This window comes from Lynx canadensis, chromosome D2 (assembly GCF_007474595.2).
Source record: "Lynx canadensis isolate LIC74 chromosome D2, mLynCan4.pri.v2, whole genome shotgun sequence".
NCBI lineage: Eukaryota > Metazoa > Chordata > Mammalia > Carnivora > Felidae > Lynx > Lynx canadensis.
This window is the reverse complement of record NC_044313.2, coordinates 52,907,298-52,933,721: the sequence shown is the minus strand read 5'-3', so window position 1 is coordinate 52,933,721 and position 26,424 is coordinate 52,907,298. Positions and strand designations below refer to the sequence as shown.

The 26,424-nt window shown below is 38.2% G+C and overlaps 2 protein-coding genes across 6 annotated transcripts in view; one reads left to right on the top strand and one right to left on the bottom strand.

The window, feature by feature from the left end:
* The window catches only part of VCL (vinculin), a 110,275-nt gene extending 107,695 nt beyond the window's left edge, over positions 1-2,580 (top strand). For both annotated transcript variants that reach the window (XM_030334251.1, XM_030334250.2), the window contains one exon: positions 469-2,580. In XM_030334251.1, coding sequence (XP_030190111.1) covers positions 469-615 — 147 coding nt within the window. In that variant the 3' untranslated portion in view covers positions 616-2,580. The remainder of the gene's footprint in view (positions 1-468) is intronic.
* AP3M1 (adaptor related protein complex 3 subunit mu 1) lies at positions 2,382-26,367 on the bottom strand. Of its 4 annotated transcripts, none has more exons than XM_030334270.1 (9): positions 26,281-26,367; positions 15,777-16,052; positions 14,893-15,064; positions 11,565-11,702; positions 10,067-10,152; positions 9,322-9,455; positions 8,259-8,466; positions 6,430-6,574; positions 2,382-5,992 (listed from the first exon to the last, which is right to left on the bottom strand). In XM_030334270.1, the coding sequence occupies exons 2-9, from the start codon at positions 16,047-16,049 to the stop codon at positions 5,892-5,894; spliced, it is 1,257 nt and encodes a 418-aa protein (XP_030190130.1). In that variant the 5' UTR covers positions 16,050-16,052; positions 26,281-26,367; the 3' UTR covers positions 2,382-5,891. The 4 variants fall into 4 exon arrangements, with proteins under 4 accessions (XP_030190130.1, XP_030190131.1, XP_030190132.1 ...); XM_030334271.2 differs by having other exon boundaries at positions 26,005-26,329; XM_030334272.2 differs by having other exon boundaries at positions 25,843-26,290.
* Between the last annotated feature and the right edge of the window lie 57 nt (positions 26,368-26,424).

The following is a 26,424-nucleotide window of genomic DNA, read 5'->3' as shown; positions in this document are numbered from 1 at the left end:
ATGAACAACTTAGGTAAAACATACAGTTTATCAGTAATGATGGGTTCTGTGGAGAAAAATGAAGAATTGGAGGATGAAATGCTGTCAGTGGGAAGGTCTTTGTGATTTAAAGTAAAGTGAGCAGGGAATGCCTTACCAAAGATCAGAGCAAAGATCTGGAGGTGAGGGGTGAGCCATGAGGGAAAAGCATTCCAGGTAGAGGGAACAGCAGGAGCATGAGGCAGGAGCTTGTTTGAAGACCAGGAAAAGAGTATGTGCTAGAATCTATCTGCTGGTATAGTACACAATCAGTGATGGCCTTTTTTGGGTTGTTTTTGGTGATTCCCCTATACCACCAGTGATATGACAAGTGGGGGGATGCCAGCTGCAGGCGGGGTAAACTGCAGTCCACTCCTAGCTTAAGCCAGTCTTGGAGGTTGGACTGCGTCAGGGACTGTGAGTAATGGAGAGTTCTTGCTTTCCTTGCAGGCCACCGAGATGCTGGTTCACAATGCCCAGAACCTCATGCAGTCAGTGAAGGAGACTGTTAGAGAAGCTGAAGCTGCTTCAATCAAAATTCGAACAGATGCTGGATTTACATTGCGCTGGGTTAGAAAGACTCCCTGGTATCAGTAGGCACTTGGTCAAACTTGGCTGGCACAGAAACCCCTACTAAACAGAATGAAATGATTGGAGTCCCAGAAGATGATGAAAATTGCTTAGGGGGTTAAAAGCCACATCCTGGCCTGACGTAACAGAAAGGAATGAGGCCTCTTCACTTTAGAAATCATTTATACTCTTGTCATGGACACTTTGAAATATGTCTCCGTATAAAGCCTGTATTCTCAAACACAGTTAATACTTGTGCACACTCTATCCCAATAGGAAGACTGGGTTTATAGCCCATGGACTTCACATAAGCTCAGAATCCAAGACTGAACACTAGCCAGACACCTGCTCTGCCCTCATTCCCTAGGGGACAGTTCCTTCTTTGCTTCATTCTCCTTGTTCCCCTACCCCCTTCTACCTGCTAGGCTCCCAAGACCCAGGGCCCAGACAGCTTAGTTAAGAAGGAAATCACTGTGCCTCCAAAATTTGTTTTGGGCTTTCTATATTGCTCCTGACCCTGGCTGTGTACTATCTAGGTCCTTTTCAGAGTGAGCTTCGCTGCTACAAGGGAAGATGGCCTCTGGGGAGCCCCAGTAGGTGGAGCCTGGATTTACTTCTTGCCCTTCCCCAATTTAATCCTTCTAATTTCCCACAGTACAAAACCAAATTTCACTCTCAGGAGGAAATGACAGAATCACATGATTCTGTCTTTACCTTGCCCCTGAGCAGTGTCTGTGCTAGGGAAAATTCCTGTCCTATATCCGGCCTCGGCCTGTCAAGGTAGCCACCCCACAAACACACTGTGTGTCCTGGTGCTTTCTGCTACTGGAGGGGCAGAGTAGCCGGGGCGTGGCCCTGCCCATCTTCCCAGCAGGGTCACTCCCAGGAGCTTCATGCTTTGTCACTGCCTGCAGAGGTCTGTGCTGAGGCCTTAGCATTCATTCGTATCTCTTGTTCTGAGCTGAAATGCTGCATTTAATTTTTAACCAAATCATGTCTCCTGTCCTGGCTTTTGTATTCTACCCTCACCCCCTTCCTAAACAAGATTTTAAAGATATGTGTTTGTTCATTGTAATTTTGAAAGAGCCTTTTTATCCTTTTGAAATTGTCCTAAGAATTGGTGCTTGCCTCCCAGGAATGTTTAAGAGAAAGGCAGTCCTGTCTGAAGGGCACTTCCTACCTAAGGGAGATTGGTACTTGCAGACTGGAATTCTGGCACTGTTGGGAATGAATCAATGAGAAATAGTCCTCAGTATGTTCCTACCTCCCGTAACCAAGACCCTGTATCCTCTCCTCCCTCCCAAGTATGAGTGTCCAAGAGAATAATGGGTATAATATTTAATTATCACCATAAATTTCCTATTAGCAAAGTGAGAGAAGAACTTTTCCTTTTTTGCACTTATCACTGCTGTCTAAGCATTGCCCAGCACATGAAATCTTATTTCTTCCCAAAGCCAGAACTGGATGAGTAAAGGAGTAAGAACCCTTGCCTGAATGTCCTTTCTTCTCACCTCCAATATGTTAAATCTCAACATCGAATGTGTAAAACTTAAGTTGGTACTGTACACTCAGGCTTCCTCTATTTTCTTTTAACTGATGAATATTATTTTTAAGGCCCTCAGCATATTTGTAGTTGCTTACCTGATATAAATGCAATATTAATGCCTTTAAAGTATGAATCTATGCCAAAGATCACCTTTTGTTTTACGAAAGATTACTTAGAGGAAATAAGAAGAATTATGTTTGCTCTCCAAGTTCTTCCAGTGTTTTGAGACACTGGTTTACACTTTATGCCAATGTGCTTTTCTCTTAATATCAGCGCTCAAGACACAGTGAAGCAAGTTAAAAAAAAAAAAAAAAAATCCCTGAAGACTGATTAGAGACATCACCACTAAAAAACTACATTTATAAGCTAGGATTTGTTATATGCAAATATTTTCTGCCTCTTCTTTTGTTCTGTTTAAAACAATAAAGTGCATTTGTATAAATAATGATTTAAATGATGGATATATTATTTTAGCAAAAACGTTTAGACCAGCTTTCTCCTTTGTTTTGAAAAATAGCCAATGAAACTAATCTTCAGGATTTGGCAACTAAACTTTAATCCAAATGTACTGGATGAACAACATACTACTGTATAGCAGTAGTATATTTACTTAACAAAGATCTGCATAATAAAGGACAGGTTTGGGATTATACACTAGAAGGAGGTGACAAAGGTTAACAATAGAAAGAAAGCAGCCAGTTGATGTGGATCATCCAGTAGTCTGTCTTCATCTAGCTAGCTGTGGAGACCATCACCTCTAAGAAGCTGAAGCTGTTACATGTGCAGGAATATCACATGCCTATTTTTCGAATTTCAAAGCCCAATACAGAACAACAGGGCTGTCAGGGATCCACCAGGGCTGTAAGGCAGATAGCTAGCTTTTGGGGACATTCTCCTTTTGCTTGAGGAAGCACTGACTATAAGTAGGAACAGGTACTTGGGAGCAGAGTGGGCACATCACTGTTTTTGCCTGGTTTTCTAGATCTGAAAGGGGAGTGTGAAAGGGGGATAGTGCTGCAGACTACACCTATTGCCGATTTAGAAGCGTTGCTGACTAGGGAGGCAGATTCCAGACTCCTGGAGTTGAAGAGAAATATCCAAGGCTACAGAATTAGCTCAGCATCTGAAAACAGTATTCATGGTCTAATTTTTGTTACTCACCATATGTTCACTGGTGCTGCCTTCCTGCTGCATCATATTTTAGTTGTTTTCTCAAATCAGAGGACTCTAAGGACAGTGAGACCAGCATCTTCCAAAGGTTCTTCTGTAGCACCACTTTAGGAATGAACCCATCACATGAATACTCTTTGAATAAATGAGAGTAACTTCCTTATACAGAGAATGAGCGTCTAACTTCATTTGCTCTTAGGATGGCTCCTTTAAGAATTTATAAAATGGGGCAATTCTGGGATTAGCTGGATTTCTGTGTTTGAAAAATATTCTACTAAGTATTCATGGATCTTTGTTACTTATTAGTAGTTGGTGCTGGTGGTGGTGGTAGGGAGAGTAGCTTTGATCACTTATTGCTCAGTCTCTGGCCATAGGGTGATGCTTAGAGAAAGTACACATGGCTGTTAACATACTGAGGTTAAGAGATGAGCACCTGGAAGTGCTCTGCAGCAACCCTTACACCTTGTGTGATGATACAGAACAAAATCTGATCATGTTTAGCCTGCTCTGATACTGAGGCATGCCCATCTGAGAATGCTCAATCAACAGTCAAGTTAAAAAAAAATCAATTTGTTGCTTCGTCTTTTTATTGACAGTAAAGCCAGGTTAGATAAAGGACTTACTGGATTCAAATTAATAAATACAATAATTTAATTATAAAAGGAAACAGTCTACTTGGAAGTTTTAGCAGAAATTGCTAAAGACAAAGGACTCTTGGCATATAATATGTTTATATATGAGAAGATAGCACAGAACGAAAACTGGACATTCGCGATATGGATGGTTGAGATTAGGGATTCTGCAGAAAGAAAAGCCAAGGTACTGACTGCTCTTTTAAGATAGGGCATTAAAAGACATTAAAAATGAAAAGCAACTGAACTGGGTAATTAACCTCAGGCAAAGGGAATAAATATTTGGCAACGCCCTGATTTTAGCTGCCAAACTGATATCGGTTACCCAGGAAATTCCAAATTTGCAAAAAGTGCCATTTCCTATTAGATGAAAGGCAGGCTGGGTACCCTAGGCAGGCAAAGGTAAGAATGCTGCTGTATGGTGGGCTCTGTGTACCAGCATCAACCACTAGCCCTTGATAGCACAATGTGATGAATTTAAGGGTCATTCTTAGCATGATACAGAAAAGGCAGTTATAAGCAGAGACGAATGAAGAGAATGGAGTCACAAGGAGAAGAAAACTAATACCATAAGCAAGAACATGTGGGAACCATGATGAACAAGCACTTACATCTTTCAGCCTATCTCCATTCTTCGTATCTCATGAGGCAAAACAACTGGGCAAGGACTTCAAAGCCAATGAAGTTGAGTGAAGTGATACAACTACAGACTGACTTGCCAACCATGAGGATCAATATGGTTTCATCAGTGTTGGTGAAGGTTTTGTTTCTGCCTCAATATAATGCACATCCAAGTATTTTGTCAGTACAGTAGAGACATTCAAGTAATAATTCTGAACAGCTTCAGGAAGGAACCTACTACCATAACCTTGGGAAGCACACAATATGAAAAGGGGGTTCCCCTTGAAGACAAGGGATACAGGTAAATTCAAAGACCTTAAGAACAATAAAAAAGATAAAAGGTTTAAAAGACTGACGATAGTGAAGCAGGCACATTTTCTTCCTTTTGCTGAACTAGGGCTTGAGGCCTTTAGGCTAACTATGGTTTAAGCGGTGTTGACAAGTTTTACAGAACACGAAGGTGGCAAAGGTTCACTGAAGTTTCTCTTTTACTGCTTAAATTTGCTTCAAATCTCAAATGCTTGTGCTTGCAATAACTTCCTAAAAGCAGAAGTAGTGTTCCCTTTTATGACCTTAATAAAGCATTTGCCCCTCTGATACAAATCATTTTTACTATGCTATCTAAATGGCTGAACCAGTGGCACAAAACTGAGATGGTACATATGCAGCAAGGTCCCTGTAAATCAAAATCTGAGCTTTACATAAAAATCTTATTTATAAAAAATACAATACCAAGTATAGTGAGAATGAAGCATGGAGCAGTGGTGCCCCCTGCCAGGGCCATGTGGAAGTGGCTTCTGCTACAGTGCTTGCTTAATGGCACAAGTGAAAAGCTGAATAAGGCAAACACTTGAAGAGGCAGTTTTCTGTAAACTTCTTGGGGGTGGGGAGATTTCCTCTGTTGGGACAGTTGCTGATTTGGGATGGCTAAAATCAGGTGTAACATTTGGCTGCACTTGATGCATCACATTACAGATTAAGACAGTCCTGCTGGCTGAGACCAGTTCACTTGTTTTAGGGAACAGGTGATCACTGTAGACTTTTGCCTTTACTGTTACAAAGTGCAGCCTCCAGCTGATGCCCCCCATGAAGGAAATCACCTCCAGAATCTTCCTAACTGAAATGATACAAAATAAGCTAAGTAATTCAAAGTTTCCTTAGCTTAAAGCTCCTTAAGAACCCTACATTGATTACTAAGCAACTTCGTTAGCGGTGTGTAGCTCAACAGGGATGCTTTAACTAGAATATGTATTCCCACCCACTTGGTACCTAACAGTAATAAACTATAATGACACTAGGAAAACAAACAGATCTTGAGGAATTTTGGCTTCTTCTCATGTCCTCACTTGGAACTTTCCAGCTTTCGTGACATATTTGACTCCTTTAAATGGCTTATATTTCTCCCCATACATGTCCAAACGGTTTACTTTTAAGCCTGTGTCAAAAAGAATAGGTAAGGAAAGGAACAAATTATTATCCTGGTCACACCAACCAACAATATTTGTTTAGCAATGAATACTACACAGTAAATCTGACATTAACCAAGAGTCCCTTTTATCATTTGGAAGCAATCTCCTTTCTACTGTTCATAAATTATAGCACTGTGGAAGGATGGTTTTAGTTTAGATTCCCATGTGGGCAAGGGATGTCTTTTCAAGATGATTCTTTCTGTGAGTATGAATGACTCCTTCTTTTGTGCTGGGAAGGGGGTCTGGTGAAGGAAGTTAAAGTGCTCTCCAAAATCACTGTACCTGAGAGGAGGCCCCATAGCACAGTGTGAAAGGCAGGCTGGAGTTAGTTCTTTTTAGAGGGAATGTTAGTAGCCTTCTAAGCAAAATTCAGTTAACCCTTAAACACAAAACTTATCCTTACCAGAAATAGCAAGCTGCTGGATCTTGAATTGTATGTTGAGACTTGGATTCTCTTCCGGCTTGGGTGCTCCAGACTGTAAATTTACCAGTCCTTTAAGACTTGGGAGCTTTTGTGGAGTAATTTTTCCCACATCCCATGTTAGTACCTTAAAAAGACATAACAACCAAATACAACCTGAACTATTTACTAAAGACAAATGTTTAGAGACAAGGTTCAAAGACACCATAACTTTCTGTACAGAATGGAGCACAGTGTCTTGGAAACAAGAGACCTGGGATCTTCTGTGACTCTGAATGGTGAGCACAGAGAACCAACATTTGTAGACCATCTACTTTTGGATACAGTATTGTGCTTAGCACTATTCACACATTATCTCAAAGAAGCCTGGGGGCGCCTGGGTGGTTCAGGTGGTTAAGCATCCAACTTCAGCTCAGGTCATGATCTCGTGGTTTGTGGGTTTGAGCCTTGTGTAGGGCTCTGTGCTGACAGCTCAAAGCCTGGAGCCTACTTCCAATTCTGTGTCTCCCTCTCTCTCTATCCCTCCCCCATTCGCTCTTGCTCTCAAAAATAAACATTAAAAAAAAAAAAAGCCTGTGATGCAGATTTTATCTTCTTTTTATCAATAAGGAAACTGAAGCTCAGGGGTCAAATGACTTGCTCAGGGTCACATAGCTAGTTTAGAGGCAAAATTGGGATTTGAAGGGGCGCCTGGGTGGCTCAGTCGGTTGAGCGGCCGACTTCGGCTCAGGTCATGATCTCGCGGTCCGTGAGTTCGAGCCCCGCGTCGGGCTCTGTGCTGACAGCTCAGAGCCTGGAGCCTGTTTCAAATTCTGTGTCTCCCTCCCTCTCTCTGACCCTCCCCCGTTCATGTCTCTCTCTGTCTCAAAAATAAATAAACGTTAAAAAAAAAAAATTGGGATTTGAACCTAAGACTGATTTCAAATGTTGTTTCTACTATATTGCCTTCACTGTGTCTCTGGGCCTCAGTTTACTCTTCTTGTAAAATGAGAAAATGGACCTAAACTGGTGTTCTTTAAACTTTTAGCTTTCTTTGTTCAAATGAAATCTTTAGTGTGGAAGCTCAGTAACAGTCAAGAAAGTGAAGCTGTTACGATTGAAGCCAAGGTGAAGGGCTAGGGATCTGGAGCTCCCCCTTCATTGCTCAGCCCTGTGTAGTATCCGGGGAGGTTCTTCAAATCCTTAGGACTGGATTGGATGATGATTTCATTCAAAAATATGCCTTTTCACTTATCAGGCAGTACAATAACTGCCACTGAAAAGAATCATATTTTTTACCCAAGCAGGAAGCTGAGAGAAAATCATCTTTTATAGTTTCTCTGAAAACCCTCTGCTAGAGGCACATTTATGTATAGTGAGGAAGCAGCTTTCCTAGCCAGTGCCCACTGTGGAAAAGTGTGAAACAGTGCTTTTAAATGAAAAAGAAAGGTCTTACTGATCAATTTCTACAGAAAATTTAACAAAAGACTACAATACTATCTTCTTATATCCAGGTAATGCTTCTCTCTTTTTAAAAAGCTTTTTATATCTTCTTCCTCATTAGCGAGTGGGCCTCTAGCTGATCAGTGGATGAGAAAAAGACACACTCTGAGGGAGAACAGAATGAGTCTCAGTTTTCTGTTCATCTCTTCAGCAGCAGATGTGGGTTCCCTCCACAGCCAGGGGCAGGCGCATAGCACAGTATGCTCTCTAGGTTTTGTTAGGAACTTTAGTTTTAACCAAGACATTAAACCCTTCCTTCTGCCCTCCCTGCCATTACAAAATAAAGACTGCAGAAACACTTGCTTACTCTTGATGAGAGGTGGCCATACCTTGGTAACTGGATCAAATGTATAGCTGCCTTGTGTTGGTGTCAGGTTCATATTCAGTACAACTTTTGGCATGTGAACTGTTACTGTGATTCCTTCAATAGTTTTCCCCATATTCTGCTTTGGTCCAATTGTAATATCGAATCTTCCACAAGAACTGTTCTCCTTAAAGCTGATGCAATGTTTCACATACACTGGTATTGCCACTAGACTGAAAAGAGAAAGACAGACTCAACCACAAACATGATTAATGGTGTGAGACAGTTCTAGAGGTAGCCTGAAAACCTCAGTCCAGAGTGTCCTACCCTGCCTTTGACTCCACTATGGGACCATATACCCCCAGAAGTGGAGATTTAGCATCTGTACCAGGGGGTTTGAGTACATCAGGGTTCCAGCATCACTGCACTAAGACTCATACAATTTCTGAGCAATACGTATACAAGTCAAGATAGTATAAACAATTGGGGCAAATAGCCCTAGTTTAAAGAAATGAATTAAGATACCATAGAAAAGATAATTTAAAATTATACTAAATAAAATAGTCCCTATGTGGTAAGAGCCAAGAAACAACTCCTCTGCTTTTAAGTCCTGTCTAATATTACCCGTATACCTTCTGATATTTTCCAGGGACAAACCAGGTACAACCCATAATGCTAATTCATTCATTTGAACCTCAGTACATAAAAGAGTGTCCTGAAGCCAGTTAGTTGGGAGATACCCTGGGAAACTGGAGGTATGTGTGTCCTTTAGTTATGAAGCCTAAAGACCACAGTAAATTATGGCATGGATTCAAGGTTTTGCCCAGGTTACACAATTCCAAAATGCTTGTTCTCAGGTATATATTTTGCTACTCTCATTTACTACTATTTTATACTCTCAGATTCAAGGTACACTGATTATATTAGATACATATTTTCACCAGTTCTTCCTGAGTCTCCTGATGGGCCATGGCTAAAGGGAGCAGTGATGAATTCAAGTATTATCTGTCAAAATGGAAAAGGTAAAGTGAATTCTACCCATCACACTGATCTATGATGGTAGATTTCTGGTTAATGCACCGACATACTTTTGTGAGCTGACACGATATGATATGAGTCGGAAATTTCCATCTGGAGGAATAAATGACAAAACTCTTTCAGATTCCCAACGCTTGAACCGGATGCAGGGGTGGAAGCTGACATCATCTAGAAGCCGTGGGTTCTGCCAGGAAAACAAGATAGCAATATTCATAGAGTGCAGTGAATATGGCAACTCTACTCAGATATGAGAAATTAATAGACTCCCTAAAGATAAAAGAGTCATGTTAAGAGTTGGTTACTATGACCACATTAACACAATCTTAATGGATATTATTTTATTTGAATTTCAATAACTATTAAGTAGAAAATACAAGTAGTATCATGTCCATTTTATAAATGAAAAAACTGAGGTTTGAAGAAGTCAAGGTCAGGACAAGACAGCATCAGAACTCTGTTCTCTTGATTTTCTTAGTAGTGTATCATGCTGAGTCTAAAATGATGAAAAAGATCAATGCCCTTTCATCAGCAAAAAAATAATTCGGTTAAGTGACACTACACATTTGCAGAAGCCAGCCAGCCACTTAAGCCACTTCTGGCAAACTCAGGAAAAGACCTCAGCCTTTTCATAAAGGCCATGCTCATCATGTAAAACACTGTCTTGGGAAGCTGTACTAAGAATACTACTGAGATAATCCTTATAATCTAAGATACAAACATCTCTCAGTATTTATCATTTCATTAGTACTTCATATGTATTAGGCATGCAAAGAACTACAGGGCAGGAGAACTTACCATGAAAGAAAGAGAAAGGTCAGGCATTCCAGATAGCTTAATGCAAGCATCAATGACCCCCTGAATTTCTGCAAAGACTGTAGATCCTGAGGAAAGAAATAAAGTGATAACATCACTGGAATCTGAGTCTTTACTAGAGCTATCACTGTATCTGAAGTAATGGAGACACCTCCTGAGTGTCAGACATAATGAAACTTGCACATTTTCTAACAAGTTAGTGGACAAAGGATCTATTACACCAGTTACAACAACTTCTTCACTAAGTGCCATGGCCCACATCTAACTTTGGTAGGTAATTCTAAGGAATATCAAACCTGACTCTATCTTGATAGTGAACCTTGAAAGACTGCTGGATATGAAGTTAAAAATTAAAAAAAATTTTTTTTCACGTTTATTCATTTTTGAGAGACAGAGCACGAGTGGGGGAGGGGCAGAGAGAGAGAGGGAGACACAGGATCTGAAGCAGACTCTAGGCTCCGAGCTGTCAGCACAGAGCCCAATGTGGGGCTCGAATCAACGAACCGCGAGGTCATGACCTGAGCCGAAGTCGGATGCTTAACCAACTGAGCCATTCAGGTGGCCCTGAAATTAAATATTTTTAATGGAATTTACAAATGAGGCAAGTTTCTCATGAAATGGACTAAACTGTTAACTTTAAGAAATAGGCATTATTCTGTAATAATACAGTTATTATTCTGTAGGATAGAATTTTACAATGAAAAAGAGCACTCACTAAAGAAAAGATATTGGTTGTAATTCGTAATAACTCATTTTCACACGGCAACTAGCTGTGTGACCTTAAGCAGATTATTATGCTCTTCTGAGCTTCAGTTTCCTTATGTATAAAATGTGAGGGTTGGACTAGATGTTTTAAATAAAACTTTATGATTCTAAGACAGTACTGCTGTTTTTTGGGGGGTTGTTATTAGAAGTACTGCATATAGGGGCAGCTGAGTGGCTTAGTCGGTTAAGTGTCTGACTTTGGCCCAGGTCATGATCTCACGGCTCAAGAGTTCAAGCCCCGTGTTGGGCTCTGTGCTAACAGCTCAGAGCCTGAAACTGCTACGGATTCTGTGTCTCTCTTTCTCTCTGCCCCTCCCTGGCTGGTGCTCTGTTGCTCCCTCTCAAAAATGAATAAACATTAAAAAAAATTATACATAAAAAAAAGAAGTACTGCATATTAAAGTGGTAGCAAAAGTATGGTGTATGGTAGATATACAATAAATGTTTAAATGAATAAACGGCAAAAGGCAGAGGCATACAGGGTAATAACTGGCTTAACAAGGCAGCATGAGATCTGATTTATAAGGTTTGGCAGACCTAAACTAGTGGTTATGAAAATTATATGTAACCTCTGGGCAAAATAAACAGATTTTTAAGCTATTAGAAAGTGAATGCCTTTCCACTGAAGCCATACTGCCAAAGGGTTTCAATTTTCTGTTCAGCTTATGTCAGCTCAACTGTTTCTTCCCAAATAAGATTACATGCACACAATTACCTGATTTATCTATAATTGCATCTATTTCTTCTACGACATCAAAATAGGCTTCATTGTTTGTGTACTTTACCCCTGCCCGTCGCCATGGGATGTTGGACAGCTGCCCAGTGGGGAGTGTGTCCCCAACATTACTGCTGCCTAGAAACCGGAAAAGGAGAAAGCAAAGGTAATGCATTAAATGGTCATCAGAAAAGCTATTTACAAGGGCACCTGGCTGGCTCAGTTGGTAGAGTGTGCGACTCTTGACCTTGGGGTTGTGAGTTCAAGTTCCAAGTTGGGTGTACAGCTAACTTGAAAGGAAGAAAGAAAGAAAGAAAGAAAGGAGAGAAAACAGAAAAGAGAAAAAAAGAAAGAGAGAGAAAGAAAAAGAGAGAAAGAGAGAAAGAAAAAGAAAGAAAGAAAGAAAGAAAGAAAGAAAAGAAAGAAAGAAAGAAAGAAAGAAAGAAAGAAAGAAAGAAAGAAGCTATTAACCAGCAAAACAAAACAAAACCAAAAAACAAAAAAAGAATGCTTTATTTGCTTCTTTACTGTTTGGGTTTTACTTCATTGAAGTATTTGAAGAACCACTTGTGGATGGTTTCCAGAATTGTCGGAGATATATTCATACCAACAGGATCAAATTTCTAGAAGACAGAAGTAGACCATGTGGTCCTCTATGTGCCAAACCAGGTTAAATTCACTTACTTATCTTTTGCTTTCTGCATGTTAACAGTAACCTAACCTGATTCCAGTGGCTCAACAACGGAATCTTATCCTGCTGCCACTGATGAAGAAAAGAGGCTAGTTGTTTTAAAATCTTCTGCTGATAAAATGTCTCCACTGAGAATACAAAGTGATTAGTAGGCCCTTTGGTATTCAGCTTAAATTCTACATGAGATGCTGCCAAGCAGGCCTCAGTGGAGTAACTGGATGAAGAACACACTCTAGCCTTCTCCCATTTTAAGGTCAGACACCCATATGGTTGCAATATCGCTCATGTTTAATGTCTGGCTTTTTTACTGATAAACTGACATATGTCTGAAGAAAGTCTGGTTGTCCAAAACATATCCTTGAGCTGTGACATATTTAACATTTTGGTTAATTTACATTTCCAACATACAAGTAGTACATGCTTGATAACAACAACAACACATGTGAAGTTCAGAAAAGTGGCTAAAAATATCTATCTTCCTTTTACTAAAATACAACTACCATTAACATTTTGGTATATTTCTTTAAACATTTCCCTCATAAGTAGGTTCCACTTATTATTTTTTTTTGTATTTTGATAATTTTGCTTTTTTTACATATAATTTTACAGTCTCATTTGATTGGTGTTAGTGTCTCCAACCTTTTGCCTTCCAAAATTTTTGAAAAACACTGCCTTAATCTTCCTGTTCAAAACTTTCAATGTTTCCACACTGGCTTTGTGGGAAAAAAAAAAAAAAAACACACCAAAAAACCCCCAAAACAAATTTAGCCTAGCATTCAAGAATTTCCTCAACTTAACTCTTTAATTTTATCTCTCACGACTCAGCTAAAAAACAGCTCTGCTTCTGCTAAACAAATTAATACAATTCAAGGCTTTTCACTTTGTGTGTGTTTTCTCATATCGTTCCATCTATAGAATGCTCTTATTCCTCCCTCTCTCCCTAAATTCTGTTGCTTCTCTAGGGCTCTGCCCTAGGGCCAACCAATATAATTCAGAAGGAATTATTTCATCCACTGAACCATTCTCTTGAATTTTATAAAGCACTGCCTTAATAGCCTATATACTGTCATTCTATTATTTTAGTAATTATAAAATACATGTTCATTTTGGAAATTAGAAAGTGTAAGGCAAAAATAAAGATAGTATGTAGTTCCTTAGTTGGAGATGGTCATTGAAAACATTTTAGAGCTTTTTTGTCTGTATGAATGTTTATGTATAATTAAGATAATTAAATAATTTTTATGGTTTTGTGTTTTTTTTTCCATTTAATATTATATCATGTGTACCTTCCAGTGTCACTGCATTATCTATAAAGTATGGAATTGCCTTTTACAATCTTACTATTATTTATGTACTTTATTTTTTTTTCCCAATCTCTCATCCAGAGTTTAAATTTTAGGCACACAGACACTCCATCTTATCTTTCCTTGAATTTCTCCTAACACTCAGCCTTGTATAGAGGATGAATAAAGCTTTCTTGCAAGCCTCCCTTGCCCCATTTTTTTACGTCAGTATATTTGGAGAGGGGTTTATAATGGTCGACATTATAGCTGGTGTGGCATGTAACATTTCACAGAAATCTTTCTCTAGAAGACTTCAATGCTCTCAAAAAAAAAAAAAAAAAGCCATCATCTGGATGTACCTAATTTCTAGCTACACTCAAGAAATAAACCAAAATAAGAAACTTACAAAACAAGTACAAGGCCCACATTGCATGAGATCTCACAAATAGACTAATTTCCTATCTTTTTGTTTTAATAAATCTTCTGCATGTATAAAACAAAGACTTGGAGGAGACAATATGTACTCTGTAGTGAGGATCTTAAATTTTCTATAGTCTAGTAATTTGGGTTTTATATATTTTATATATAACATAATGCCAGTTTTATAATGCTATTTTTGCCAGCTTTTGAGATACAATTGACATATAATATTGTGTTAAGTTTAAGTGTATAACATGATTTGATATACTTATACACTACAAAATGACTCTGAGTATAGTATTAGTTTATATATTCATCACATCACATAAAATAATGCTATTTTATTTTATTTATTTTTTTTTTCAATGTTTTTTTATTTATTTTTGGGACAGAGAGAGACAGAGCATGAATGGGGGAGGGGCAGAGAGAGAGGGAGACACAGAATCGGAAACAGGCTCCAGGCTCTGAGCCATCAGCCCAGAGCCTGACGCGGGGCTCGAACTCACGGACCGCGAGATCGTGACCTGGCTGAAGTCGGACGCTTAACCGACTGCGCCACCCAGGCGCCCCAAATAATGCTATTTTAAATACTACAATGCCAGTCTATACATAGATTGAATGCTCTTCTACGTAGCCTTCTTTAGGATTAACTGGGAAGTTATTCAGTCTTATTATTTAGTGTTAAGTAATAGTAATAATGTTATTGTGGTCTTATAGAAAAATCTATAATAAAAGAATAAAAACCAAAAGTTTTCTTTTTCATTTAAGACCTAGCCTCTTCCCATGAAAAGAAATACACATCCATTTTCACAACAGCACTAACTTTAACTCTGGGCAAGCTGTACTACCTTAATAATCTGTCAGATCATAAACAAGATTATAAACAACTTGTTTATAAAGTTTTATTTGCTCAGTTCCTACGTTTTCACCTTACCTGTAATAGAGTTGACGACAGAACGTAGAATTGTTGGTGGTTTAATCAGTTCTTTCAAAATATTAGATTCAGTAGCCAGTGGAAATCCATTGTCTAACATTTCTTCCAAGAGCTCATATACAATGACCACATTATCCTTAATTGCAGCTTCCGAACACTCACCAAAGTAGTCCTTAACAAAATGTACATAATATTGCACAATGGAAGACATGAAGAAAGGCTTGCTAGACACTCTTTGTTCAGCAGGATAAACTTATAGTAGCATAATTCATTGTTTAATATGTTGAAAATACATAAATCAGAAGGAAAAAAACCCTTTGTAGTTCTCTACATTATTCTTGAATAATTTTCTTAATATTTTTAGATTGAACTGAATTCCTATTACATATTAAGCCAGAGAGTACACTGAAACATTAAACTAGAATGTGAACTATAAACTTCACTTGCCTACCTCCAAAACACAGATAAATTTTCAATTATTTGGTACATTTAGCAAGATAATAAAATGTAAATATTAGAAGACTGCATAACCAATAAAAATCTTGGGACCATTCAGAGAACTGTATGTAGAGGGCATTACTGTTTCCTGATGACATAATTTGTAATACATATAAAAAATAACCTTCTTAAGTGATATTGTTTTTTGGGGGTGCCTGGGTGGCTTCCATGACCATGAGATTACTGTGTTCTACTGAAACAATGAATACAACAGCCATGTATACTGCTACACACCCTACAAAAAAGGGTTTATGAATTTATTCTTAATTGAAAAGGAGAGAGAGAGATAGAATACACATACAAAGCTGGATAATTAAAGAATATCATCATGTGTCCTACCCCTAACTTGAGTAATTTAAGTTCAAAAGATTTGATGAATAACCAACCTGAAAAGTGTCAGCAACTCGATGTAGAAACTCAATTACAAATAGAGGTGGCACTTCAGTCTGTATGACAGACACAAAGAAGAGCTTATCCCGGTAGATACTGATGAGGTAGTGATGAGGTGTTGAAATGACAGGTGGTACATTTTCAACATCAGCAGCTTTCTCTTGAGCTTCAAAGAAATAATCACAGACAGACTGGCTCACAACACTCTTCCAGTGCTTCTCTAGAAATATGTCACCGGAACAGTTTATGAGAAATAGACTGTGAATCATTTTCTGGAGGGAAAAAAGTTTAAACAATTTAGTGTACATCAAAAAGTACCCTTGTATTATCCTGACAAAACCAGACAAAGGCAATACAAGAAAATACAGACCAATATCACTTAAGAATAGCTGTAAAAATCCTCAACAAAATGCTAGCAAATTGAATCTAGCAATATATACAGAAGATTATACACCTCAGCCAATAGGATTTATTCCAAGAATGGAAGATTGGTTCAACATATGAAAATCAATCAATGTAACACACAACATACATAAAATAAAAGACAATAAAACCATATAATCATTTCAAAACGTGCAGGAAAATAATTTGACAAAATCTAGCACCTGTTTATAATAAAAACACTTAAAATAGAAAAAGAAACTTCCTAACATTGATGGGGCATCTATGAAAATCCCATAGCTAACATTATATTTAATGATTACAGATTAAAACCTTTTTCCTTAATATCAAGAATAAACAATGATGTCCACTCTCACCATTTTTTTAAAATATATTTTTTAATGTTTTTATTTTATTTTATTTTATTTTATTTTTTTATTTAAAATAAATTTTTTTTTCAACGTTTTTTATTTATTTTTGGGACAGAGAGAGACAGAGCATGAACGGGGGAGGGGCAGAGAGAGAGGGAGACACAGAATCGGAAACAGGCTCCAGGCTCCGAGCCATCAGCCCAGAGCCTGACGTGGGGCTCGAACTCCCGGACCGCGAGATAGTGACCTGGCTGAAGTCGGACGCTTAACCGACTGCGCCACCCAGGCGCCCCTTTAATGTTTTTATTTTTGAGACAGAGAGCGAGAGAGCATGAGCAGGGGAGGGGCAGAGAGAGAGGGAGACATAGAATCCAAAGCAGGCTCCAGGCTCTGAGCTGTCAGCACAGAGCCCGACGCGGGGCTCGAACTCACGGACCGTGTGAGATCATGACTTGAGCTGAAGTCGGATGCTTAACTGACTGAGCCACCCAGGTGCCCCAACTCTCACCATTTTTATTCAGTATGGTACTGGAGATTCTAGCCAGGGCAATTAGAAAAATGAAACCAAAGGCTTCCAAAGTGGAAAGGAAGAAAAAAACTACCTCTATTTGCAGATGACACAATTTTTATATATGTAAAGTCCTAAGGAACACAGACGTACACACACACAAAATCATAGTGAGTTTGGCAAGCTCGCAGAATACAAGATTAATATAAAAAATTATATTTCCTTTTTATTAAGAAATTTTTTTTAATGTTTATTTATTTTTGAGAGAGACAGACAGAGTGCGAGCAGGGGAGGGGCAGAGAGAGAGCAAGACAGGCTCCAGGCCTGAGTTGTCAGCACAGAGCCCGATGTGGGGCTCAAACTCACAAACCATGAGATCATGACCTGAGCCAAAGTCGGACGCTTTAACCAACTGAGCCACCCAGGCACCCCTAAAAAACAATTCTATTTCTGCACGTTAGCATTGAATAACCTGAAAATGAAATTGAGAAAACAATCCATTTACAAGAGCATCAAGAAGATCAAAATACTTAGGACTAAATTTAACAAAAGTGCAAGACTTGTACATTGAATAGTACAGAACATCACTGAAAGAAATTAGAAATTAAAAATATCTAAAACTTGGGAAGGTATTGCATGTTCATGGATTAGAAAACTTAATATTGTTAAGATAGCAATACTCGCCAAATTGGCCTAAGATTCAAAGCAATCCCTACTATAATGCCAGCTGTCTTTTTTGTGGATACTGACAGGATCATCCTAAAACTATTAAAAACTCTTAGAAAAAACCATATATGCATTAAGTTGTCAGTACCCTGGGTTAGATAATTTTTTTAGATGTGACACAAAAGCACAAGCAACAAAAGAAAAAACAGATAATCTGGACTTATATCAGAATTAAAAATTTTTGTACTTTGAAGGACATTATCAAGAAAGTAAAAAGAGAACTCACAGAATGAGAGAATAATTGCAAACCATATATTTTATAAGGGACTACTATCCAGAATATATAAACACTTAACAACTCAATAATAAAAGGACAACACAATAAAAAAAATGGGTAAAGAATTTGAAGACATTACTCCAAAGAAGACAGACAAATGACAAATAAGCGGAGGTAAATGTGCTCAACGCCTTCTCAGAATGTAAATCAAAATCACAATGAGGTATTATTTCATATCCATTAGACTAGATATAATCAAAATGCAGACAATAACAAGTATTGACAAGAAAGTGGAGAAACTGGAACCCTCATCAATTGCTGATAGGGATTTAAAATGGTATAGTTGCTGTGGAAAACAGTGTGAATTCTTGCAAAAGTTAAAGACAGAGTTATCAAATGACTCAGAAATTCTACTCCTAGGTATACAACCAAGAAAACTAGTAATGGATGTCCATACAAAAATTTGCGTACAAATGTTCCTAGCAGCATTATTCATAATATTCAAAAAGTAGAGACAACTCAAATGTCTATCAACTGATGAATGGGTAAATAACAAACTTTCAAACAATGGAATATTATTCAACCATAAAAAGGAATGAAGTAATACATGCTATTAAATGGCTGAACCATGAAAACATTATGCTTAGAAGCCAGACACAAAGGTCACATATTGTATGATTCCATTTGTATAAAATGTCCAGAATAGGCAAATCTACACAGACAGAAAGTAGATTAGTGGTTGCCAGAGGCTGGGTGTAAGGGGAAGAATGTGGAGTTAGTGGTTATGGGCTTCTCATGTCTTCTTAAGGTGATAAAAACCATCTGGGATTAGAGATAATGATTGTACAGCTTTGTGAATATACTAAAACCTACTAACTTGTATACTTTAAAATGTGAATTTTATAGTATGTGAATTATATTTTATTTAAAAAATATTCTTAATAACTGTGACACACAAATCTACTTCCAGGTAGATTAAAATGTGTACAAATGTGCACCCAAAATATGTATAAAAATATATTGTTATGGTGAAAACCTGCAACAACTCAAATGTTTATTAATAGTGGAATGGAAAAATAAATTACACAATATTACTAAAATGAAAAATTGCACAGCAATGAAAATTAACTTGTTACACGAAGCAAAATCTTAAATCTGTTTGTAAGATTTGTTTGTTTATTGAGCAAAGCCAGAAGCAAAAGGATACATACAGTATGATTCTATTTATGTGAAGTTCTAGAACAGACCAAATTAATCTATGGTTTGATAAAAATGCTTTTATGGAGGAGAGTGAGGATAGTGACTAAGAGGAGCGTGGGGGTGGTTTAGGGTACTTGTAACATTTTATTTTTTGATATAGTTACAAGTTGTATTCATTTTGTGATAATTCATTGGGCTTTATATTATGACATATAATTTTCTGAGTGTTAATTATGCTTCAAATAAAAACTTTATTATCCTTGCAAATGGGGGATGGTGGAAAAATATCTAATTACCTTAACGTGTTCCCTTCTTTTATATGGATAACATCAGTTATCAGGTGTTTAGTCTGGTGGTCCATTAATTCAAAATTATACTACTGTAGAAGTGTAGCCCAACTGTAAAAAATTTAAAATGAATAGTTTCTCTGCATGAAGATAAATCCCAAAGAGGAAAGGAAAACTTTCCAGAATGGATGCATTCATTCAATTCTGTTGACACAGAAAACAATGACATAAACCTGAGCAGTTCTTTTAAGATTAAGTAATTTATTTTATGAAAGCATCTGACATTTAAGGACTAATTGGTGATGATTTCCCCTTCCCGTCTGGCACATGTTTAGAAGTTTTTAAGTCAATTACTAATTATTAAGATGTGTTTTAATAATTACTGTATTATTATACATAAAATAAATGCTGTTAACAGTTCCTGTATTAGAAACAAATACGTTTCTTTGTTCAAAGCCATCTCTACTTAGCAAGCAACCAACAGGACAATAAACCCTGACACTTCAGGCATTGGACCTACTAAATTTTTCTAGATTAATACTGCAACCTGCTCATTTTTCTACTTTATCTAATCAGATGCTTTGTTTAATAGGTTTGCTTAATGTCAGCTTTATATTTCTATTTGGGTGTTAAATAGTGTCATTAGGGGCACCTGGGTGGCTCAGTCGGTTAAGCATCTGACTCTTCGTTTTGGCTCAGGTCATAATCTCATGGTTTGTGAGTTTGAGCCCCACGTTGGGCTCTGCACTGACTGAAGCCTGCTTGGGATTCTCTCTCTCTGCCCCTCACCTGTTCCCACTCTTTCACTCAGAACAAATAAACTTAAAAAAAGAAATTAGTGTCATTGGAATACAGACTTGCTATATAGAACCTACTAACTTTTAACTATCATCTGGGCTAATACACTTAAAAAAAACCAAAGAAACAGGAATATCCAATGAGAAGATCTGCAACTAAACTTGTATTATGATACATTTCTTGTAATAAAATCTTCATCTGAAATATAAAATGTAGCTTAAAGGAGAACACTGTAATTCCCTCAATGAAGACTCCAATTTGAGCACTTCAACCGAGCCAACTTTGGAAGATGGTACCCTTTGCAAAACTAAATTTTCAGCTCCAAAGTGTTTTATTCATTAAGGGTAAATAATAATACCTAAAATGTATTCAGTTACTAACTGTGGGCCAGGCACTATGCTCGGCACTTATCTACATTATCTCACTGAATCTTCACAACTCAATGTTATAAATATCATGCTTATCCCCTTTTTACAGATAAGATGATAAAGTCTTGGAAATGTTAAGTCAGATCCTACAATAAGTATAAGAGCTAGGATTCAAACCCAGGTCCATGAATCTTGGGCTCCCTTTCTCACCTGGCTCCTAGAGACTAGTTATTAGGAACATTCTCTAAGGCAGCAATGTCCAATAGGATTTCTTGCAATGATGGGCTAGTATCCATTGGTCACACGTGGCCATTGAGTACTTGAAATATGGCTAATGCAACTGATGTACTGAAGTTTTAATTTTAACTTAATTTAAATTCATATAACTACATGTAGTTAGCGGTTGCCATATTGGACTAGGCAGCAAATGGATAGCAAATGTGCTCTTTGAGCTTATAATTTAAGAAAAAGAACTGAAGGATGTGCTTCTTATTTAGAAGCCAAAATGTGTTCTAATAAATTATTTTGAGCAAAAATTATATTTAAAAGATCTGACAGTAAGTTATATTCTTAAACCAGTCACCCTATAGAAGGTATAGGTCTGTGGTACTTTGTTGTCACAGTACACCCCAGAAGAGCTGCTTGTTCTCAAAGCAAGTGACTTCATAGTTCCTTTATTTTAGAGGCCACATTCCTATTCATCCTCTTAAACTGGTGAAAAATTCTTTCCAGGAAAAGTGTCCACCAAAGTTGTTTTCACTGGCAATAGTTCAAATCTCAGGAGAATACTGTAAGTTAAACCAGCCATCTGGATTTATTGTTATCCTTAATGCTGAGATGAAAGCATAACACTTGTGGCTCTCATCAGTGCTTAGCTTTAAAACCCACCTTACCCTTCTATTATAAAAGAAGAGAGCTTATTTCTTCTATTCATATTATGAACAAAAGCCTAATACATATAACAATTAAATAAATGCCACACATAGCAGTGTAAGTTGTCTCTTTAAAAAATTTTTTTTAAATGTTTATTTTTGAGAGACAGAGAGAGAGAGAGAGAGAGAGAGAGAGAAACAGAGCATGAACTGGGGAGGGACAGAGAGAGAGAGCAGACACAGAATCTGAAGCAGGCTCCAGGCTGTCAGCACGGAGCCCGACACGGGGCTCGAACTCACGAACTGTGAGATCATGACCTGAGCCGAAGTGGGACCCTTAATGGACTGAGCCACCCAGGCGACCCTAGCCTGTTTCTTTAGCTACTTATTCTTTTAGCAGCTGCAGTTACTTCTTTCATCATTTTAACAAACTTTCTGGGAAATTTATACACGTACCACAACCATAGCCATCTTTTTGTTATTAGTGACTTTTGAATCAGAAAACAGAATGCTACCAGCTTATTTTAAAGCCACTTGAGAAACTTCAGAAACAGTTCTATCAGAGCTTTGACTGCAGCTTACATACTTCATAAATCCTCTTTACCAAATGAACACTCAACCTGATGAGTCACAAACAATGCAAATATAAAACACACAGTTCCTGACTTAGGATGGTTTGACTTAAGATTTTTCTAATTTACAATCATGCAAAAGTGATATGTATCCATTAGAATCCATATTTTGAATTTTGATCTTTTTCCAGTAGAGTGATACCATACTCTTGTGGGATGCTGGCCAGAGGCAGTGAGCCACAGCTCCCAATCACCCACATGATCACCAGAGTAAACAAGAACTACACTTACAACTATTCTGTTCTTCACTTCAGTATTCAATAAATTACATGAGATAGTCAACACTTAATTATAAAATACGCTTTGTTTAGATAATTTTGCCTAACTGTGGGCTACTGTTGAGTGTTCTAAGCACATTTAAGGTTGGCTAGCCTAAGCTATGATGTTCAGTAAATTTAGGTATATTAAATGCATCTTTGACTTAAAATATTTTCAACTTACAATGGGTTTATCAGGACATAACCTCATCATAAATAAGTCAAGGAAGATGTGTAGCCAAATTTCTATTCTTGGAATAGTGTCTAAAAAAGAAAATGTATACTCTGGTTTCTCTTCAGATCACATAAATCTTTCGCCTTTTAAAAAAGAAAATGTATTCCTTCTACATATAACAGAATGGGGGCATAGAAGGGCCTATATGCAAGGTAAGAGAATGAGATCAGAAAAGAATCTAGCTCCTCTGATTCTCAGACAATTCTTAGACCATTTATTCATTCAACAGATAGTTTGGAATATGTTTTATATACAGCATGCAATGGAGATAAAAGGGTGAACTAAATAAGTCCTTGAACTTAAGAGTGTTTAGACTTCAGCAAAGAAGGCAAACAAAACAGTAAGATGTAATTTCTATGACAGAAGTCCTTCAGAATTTCACCAATCTTTAAGGTGACAGAGAACACAAGTAAGGAAAACCAGCACAAATTTAGCAACTTTAGGAGGTGAGGTGATGTGGTGAGATGTGACGGGGAAGGAGATAAGCAGAGACTGGTTTACTTAGTTTTTAGTGCAATGTAAAGTCATTTTTTATGGTTTTAAGCAGGGAATTCATGAAATCCAATTTATAGTTTTAAGAAAAACCACACTGTGGAAACTTAGGCAACTGGATATTGTGACACCGGCTGAGAGATGAATTATGGTGGTGGCCTGGACTAACAGAGTTGACAGCAGGGACAGAGTATAATGAAAAGATAGGAGAAATGCTTAGGCTTGAGCAAAGATTAGGTGGATTTGGGGGGTGGAGATGAGAGGAAAAATGAGGCAGTTAGCCCTGGTCCTGTATACTGACCCAATTCTGGATATATTTGACCTAAATGGATATATTCACAAGACCACTGCGTGTGTAGGTTTGGTGCTTCAGAGAGAAGCCGAGTTGGAGACATGCTTATGAGTAAACACGACTTTTTGTTAATGGGGATTACAGCTATAAGGAGAAAAAAAAACAACAACAAAGAGAGAATGTGCATAGTAAGAAAGAGCCTATGGAAAGAACTCCAACATCTGAGTAGGGCCAAGGAAATGGGCCTAAGAGAAGACTGAGAAGATGTGGCCGGAGAGCAGTAAAAAAAAAAAAAAAAAAAAAAAAAAAAAGGTAGGAGGGAGGGTAACAATTTTTAGTAAATAGAGTGTGTTAGTGTGTTTCCAGAAGAATATATATAGTACAACTATATAAAGTATAATATATAAAGTATACATAAAGTATTATGTTTTTTTTGTCCCTATTGAGAATTTATGATTTAACACATAGAGGGCATTGGTGACTTTAGTAAAAGTAGTTTTTGTGGTAGTTCAGTGGAATGCTGGAAACAAGACAGGATGAAATAGGCTGAGAAATAGCTCAAAGTGGAAAAAACAAAGGAAAGTAGATGATATACTCAAGAACTCTAGCTGTGAGGCTGAAAAGACAAAAAAATAAATGGGAGTATATCAAAATACAGTTAAGGAAGAATATTTCTAAATGCTTAAGGAAAGGTATGAGTAGAAGGCAAAAGGCAGATGATGTAGGAGAGAGGAAATAACTGGAAAAAAAAAAAAAAAAGAGGATCCTGATTAGGGAGGAGAGGACGGTACTGGGAGACTTCAGAGATTTGTTTTCCTTAAGAAGGGACACTTTTCCAAAAATCATATGACTTCACTCATATGAGGACTTTAAGAAACAAAACAGATGAACATAGGGGAAGGGAAACAAAAATCATATAAAAACAGGGAGGGGAACAAAACAGAAGAGACTCATAAATATGGAGAACAAACAGAGGGTTACGGAGGGGTTGTGGGAGGGGGGATGGGCTAAATGGGTAAGGGGCACTAAGGAATCTACTCCTGAAATCATTGGTGCACTATATGCTAATTTGGATGTAAATTTTAAAAAAGAAAAAAGAAAATTAAAAAAAAAAAGAAAAAAGAAGGGACACTTTGTCTCTTTAAACAAAAGGGAAGAAGGTTTGTACATTTGGTTGTAGCAACATGATTGCTTCTGTTTTCTCTGTGTAACAGAAGAGATCATTTGTAGAGGGAGAGAGAATTCTTCTCTATAAATGTCATTTGCTACTCAAGCATTTACATATTACTGAGCTGCTTAAACATATCTCATCTAGAGGGAACTCCAACAGTATAGTATGTTGAATGTTTAGAAATACCATAAAAATCCTAAGATTCAGGTAAGAAAAACTAACCTTACTGCAAAGAGAACTTTCGTACCAAAGATATGTAAATTTCAGGTACTTCCTCATTCAACTCATTCCCCCACTTTTCCTATATTTTAAAGAGTCCTCCTTTCTCTCCATAACTGATCGTTCCATTTGTAATTTTGATCCCATTTCCTTCTCTTTTCTTAGATTTGTATCATACACATTGGTTACTTGCTTTCTGCCCCAAAACATGATGTGTCTTGTATTTTTTAAACCAAACCCCAGAGGCGCCTGGGTGGTTCAGTGGTTAAGCGACCAACTCTTGATTTTTGGCTCAGGCCATGATCTCACAGTTTTGTGAATTCCAGCCCCAGGTCGGGCTCTGTACAGAGCTTGCTTGGGATTCTCTCTCTCTCTCTCTCTCTCTCTCTCTCTCTCTCTGCCCCTCCCCTGCTCGCGCTCTGTCTCTCTCAAAATAAATAAACTTAAAAAAAATTTTTTTTAATAAAATAAAAATAAACCCCAATCCTTACAGGGACTGACACCCGCTCAATAATCTTTTGCTTCATGCTCCAAACGATGAAGGTTTGATTAGTCTACACTTGCAATCTCTCCTCTCAGTAATTGACTGTATTCAAGCAGATCTTTTAACTGGTCTAATGACTTCCTAATCATCAAATCCAACTACCTAGTCTCAAACTTCAAATTCCTCTTTTGAACCTTGCAGCATTTCATGTCATTGATAACTTTCTCCAAACCAAAACAAAGACTTCTTATTACATGAAACTTCACCTGTTTGGTTATCACCTTGAAAGTTTCTTTTCGGCTTACTTCCCAGCCTTTTCTTTTTCCCCCTTTTAATCTTTCTACCATCCACACCTAAGCCCCTGTTTCAAACTCGGTATATCCCAAGCTCCACAAAATTCCTCCTCCTCACGTATGGGCTCCTAATTTTAGTGGCACCACCTTCATAATCATACAGGTTATAAGCTTTAGCTTTGGGTACAAGCCAAACCCAACAAATCCAACCAGCCACAGTGCTCATCACTTTTCCATACTCAGTTTAGATTCCCGTCACCTCTCTCCTGAAGAACTGCAACACCTTCCTCACTGTATTCGCCACCCCAGGCTCATCCAGGCGCCACCCTCTAACAGGACGTCCGTTCAGGTTAGTCAGGGGGTTTGCCTTCCAAAGCAGAAGGCTAGGGCTGAGGTCCGAGTTGTTGCTACTTCAGCTCACCGTGGGTGACAAAATCTTTTTCCCGCGCCGAAGCACGGAGAGGGACCCCAATGAGCCTGAACCTCTTGGGCGTGGGACCCGAGAAGGCCGGGCTGCAGGTGCACCTCTCCCTTCCGGCCCTGCCGGCAAGAAAGCCTGGAAGGCCGAGAGGGAGGCCTGGTCAGCATCAGAAATTCTCCCGAAGCCCAGGCTGGAGTCCGGACCCCCAGCTATTCAGCCTGCTCCCCAGTTTTCGAGCTGTTCCCTGTCCGTAGACTCCCCGCCCCTCACACTCACCCCGACACCTGGGCCAGCCAGTGATTCGGCGCCAGGTCCACTCCGGACCTAGGCTGTGGCAGCTGAGAAGGCCCCGAGGACCCCCGCAGGTGGGGTGCCCAATAGAGTGCCTGACTAACAGCTTCAAAGAAACCAACTGGGTCT

Excerpts from the sequence above, each read along its gene's own strand:
- AP3M1 (XM_030334270.1), bottom strand. The coding sequence starts at position 16,049 with ATGATTCACAGTCTATTTCTCATAAACTGTTCCGGTGACATATTTCTA. Across the intron at positions 15,065-15,776 it reads GAGTTGCTGACACTTTTCAG|GACTACTTTGGTGAGTGTTC; the intron begins GTTGGTTATTCA and ends CATTTTGTTAAG. Across the intron at positions 10,153-11,564 it reads TGCAATTATAGATAAATCAG|GATCTACAGTCTTTGCAGAA; the intron begins GTAATTGTGTGC and ends TTCTTTCCTCAG.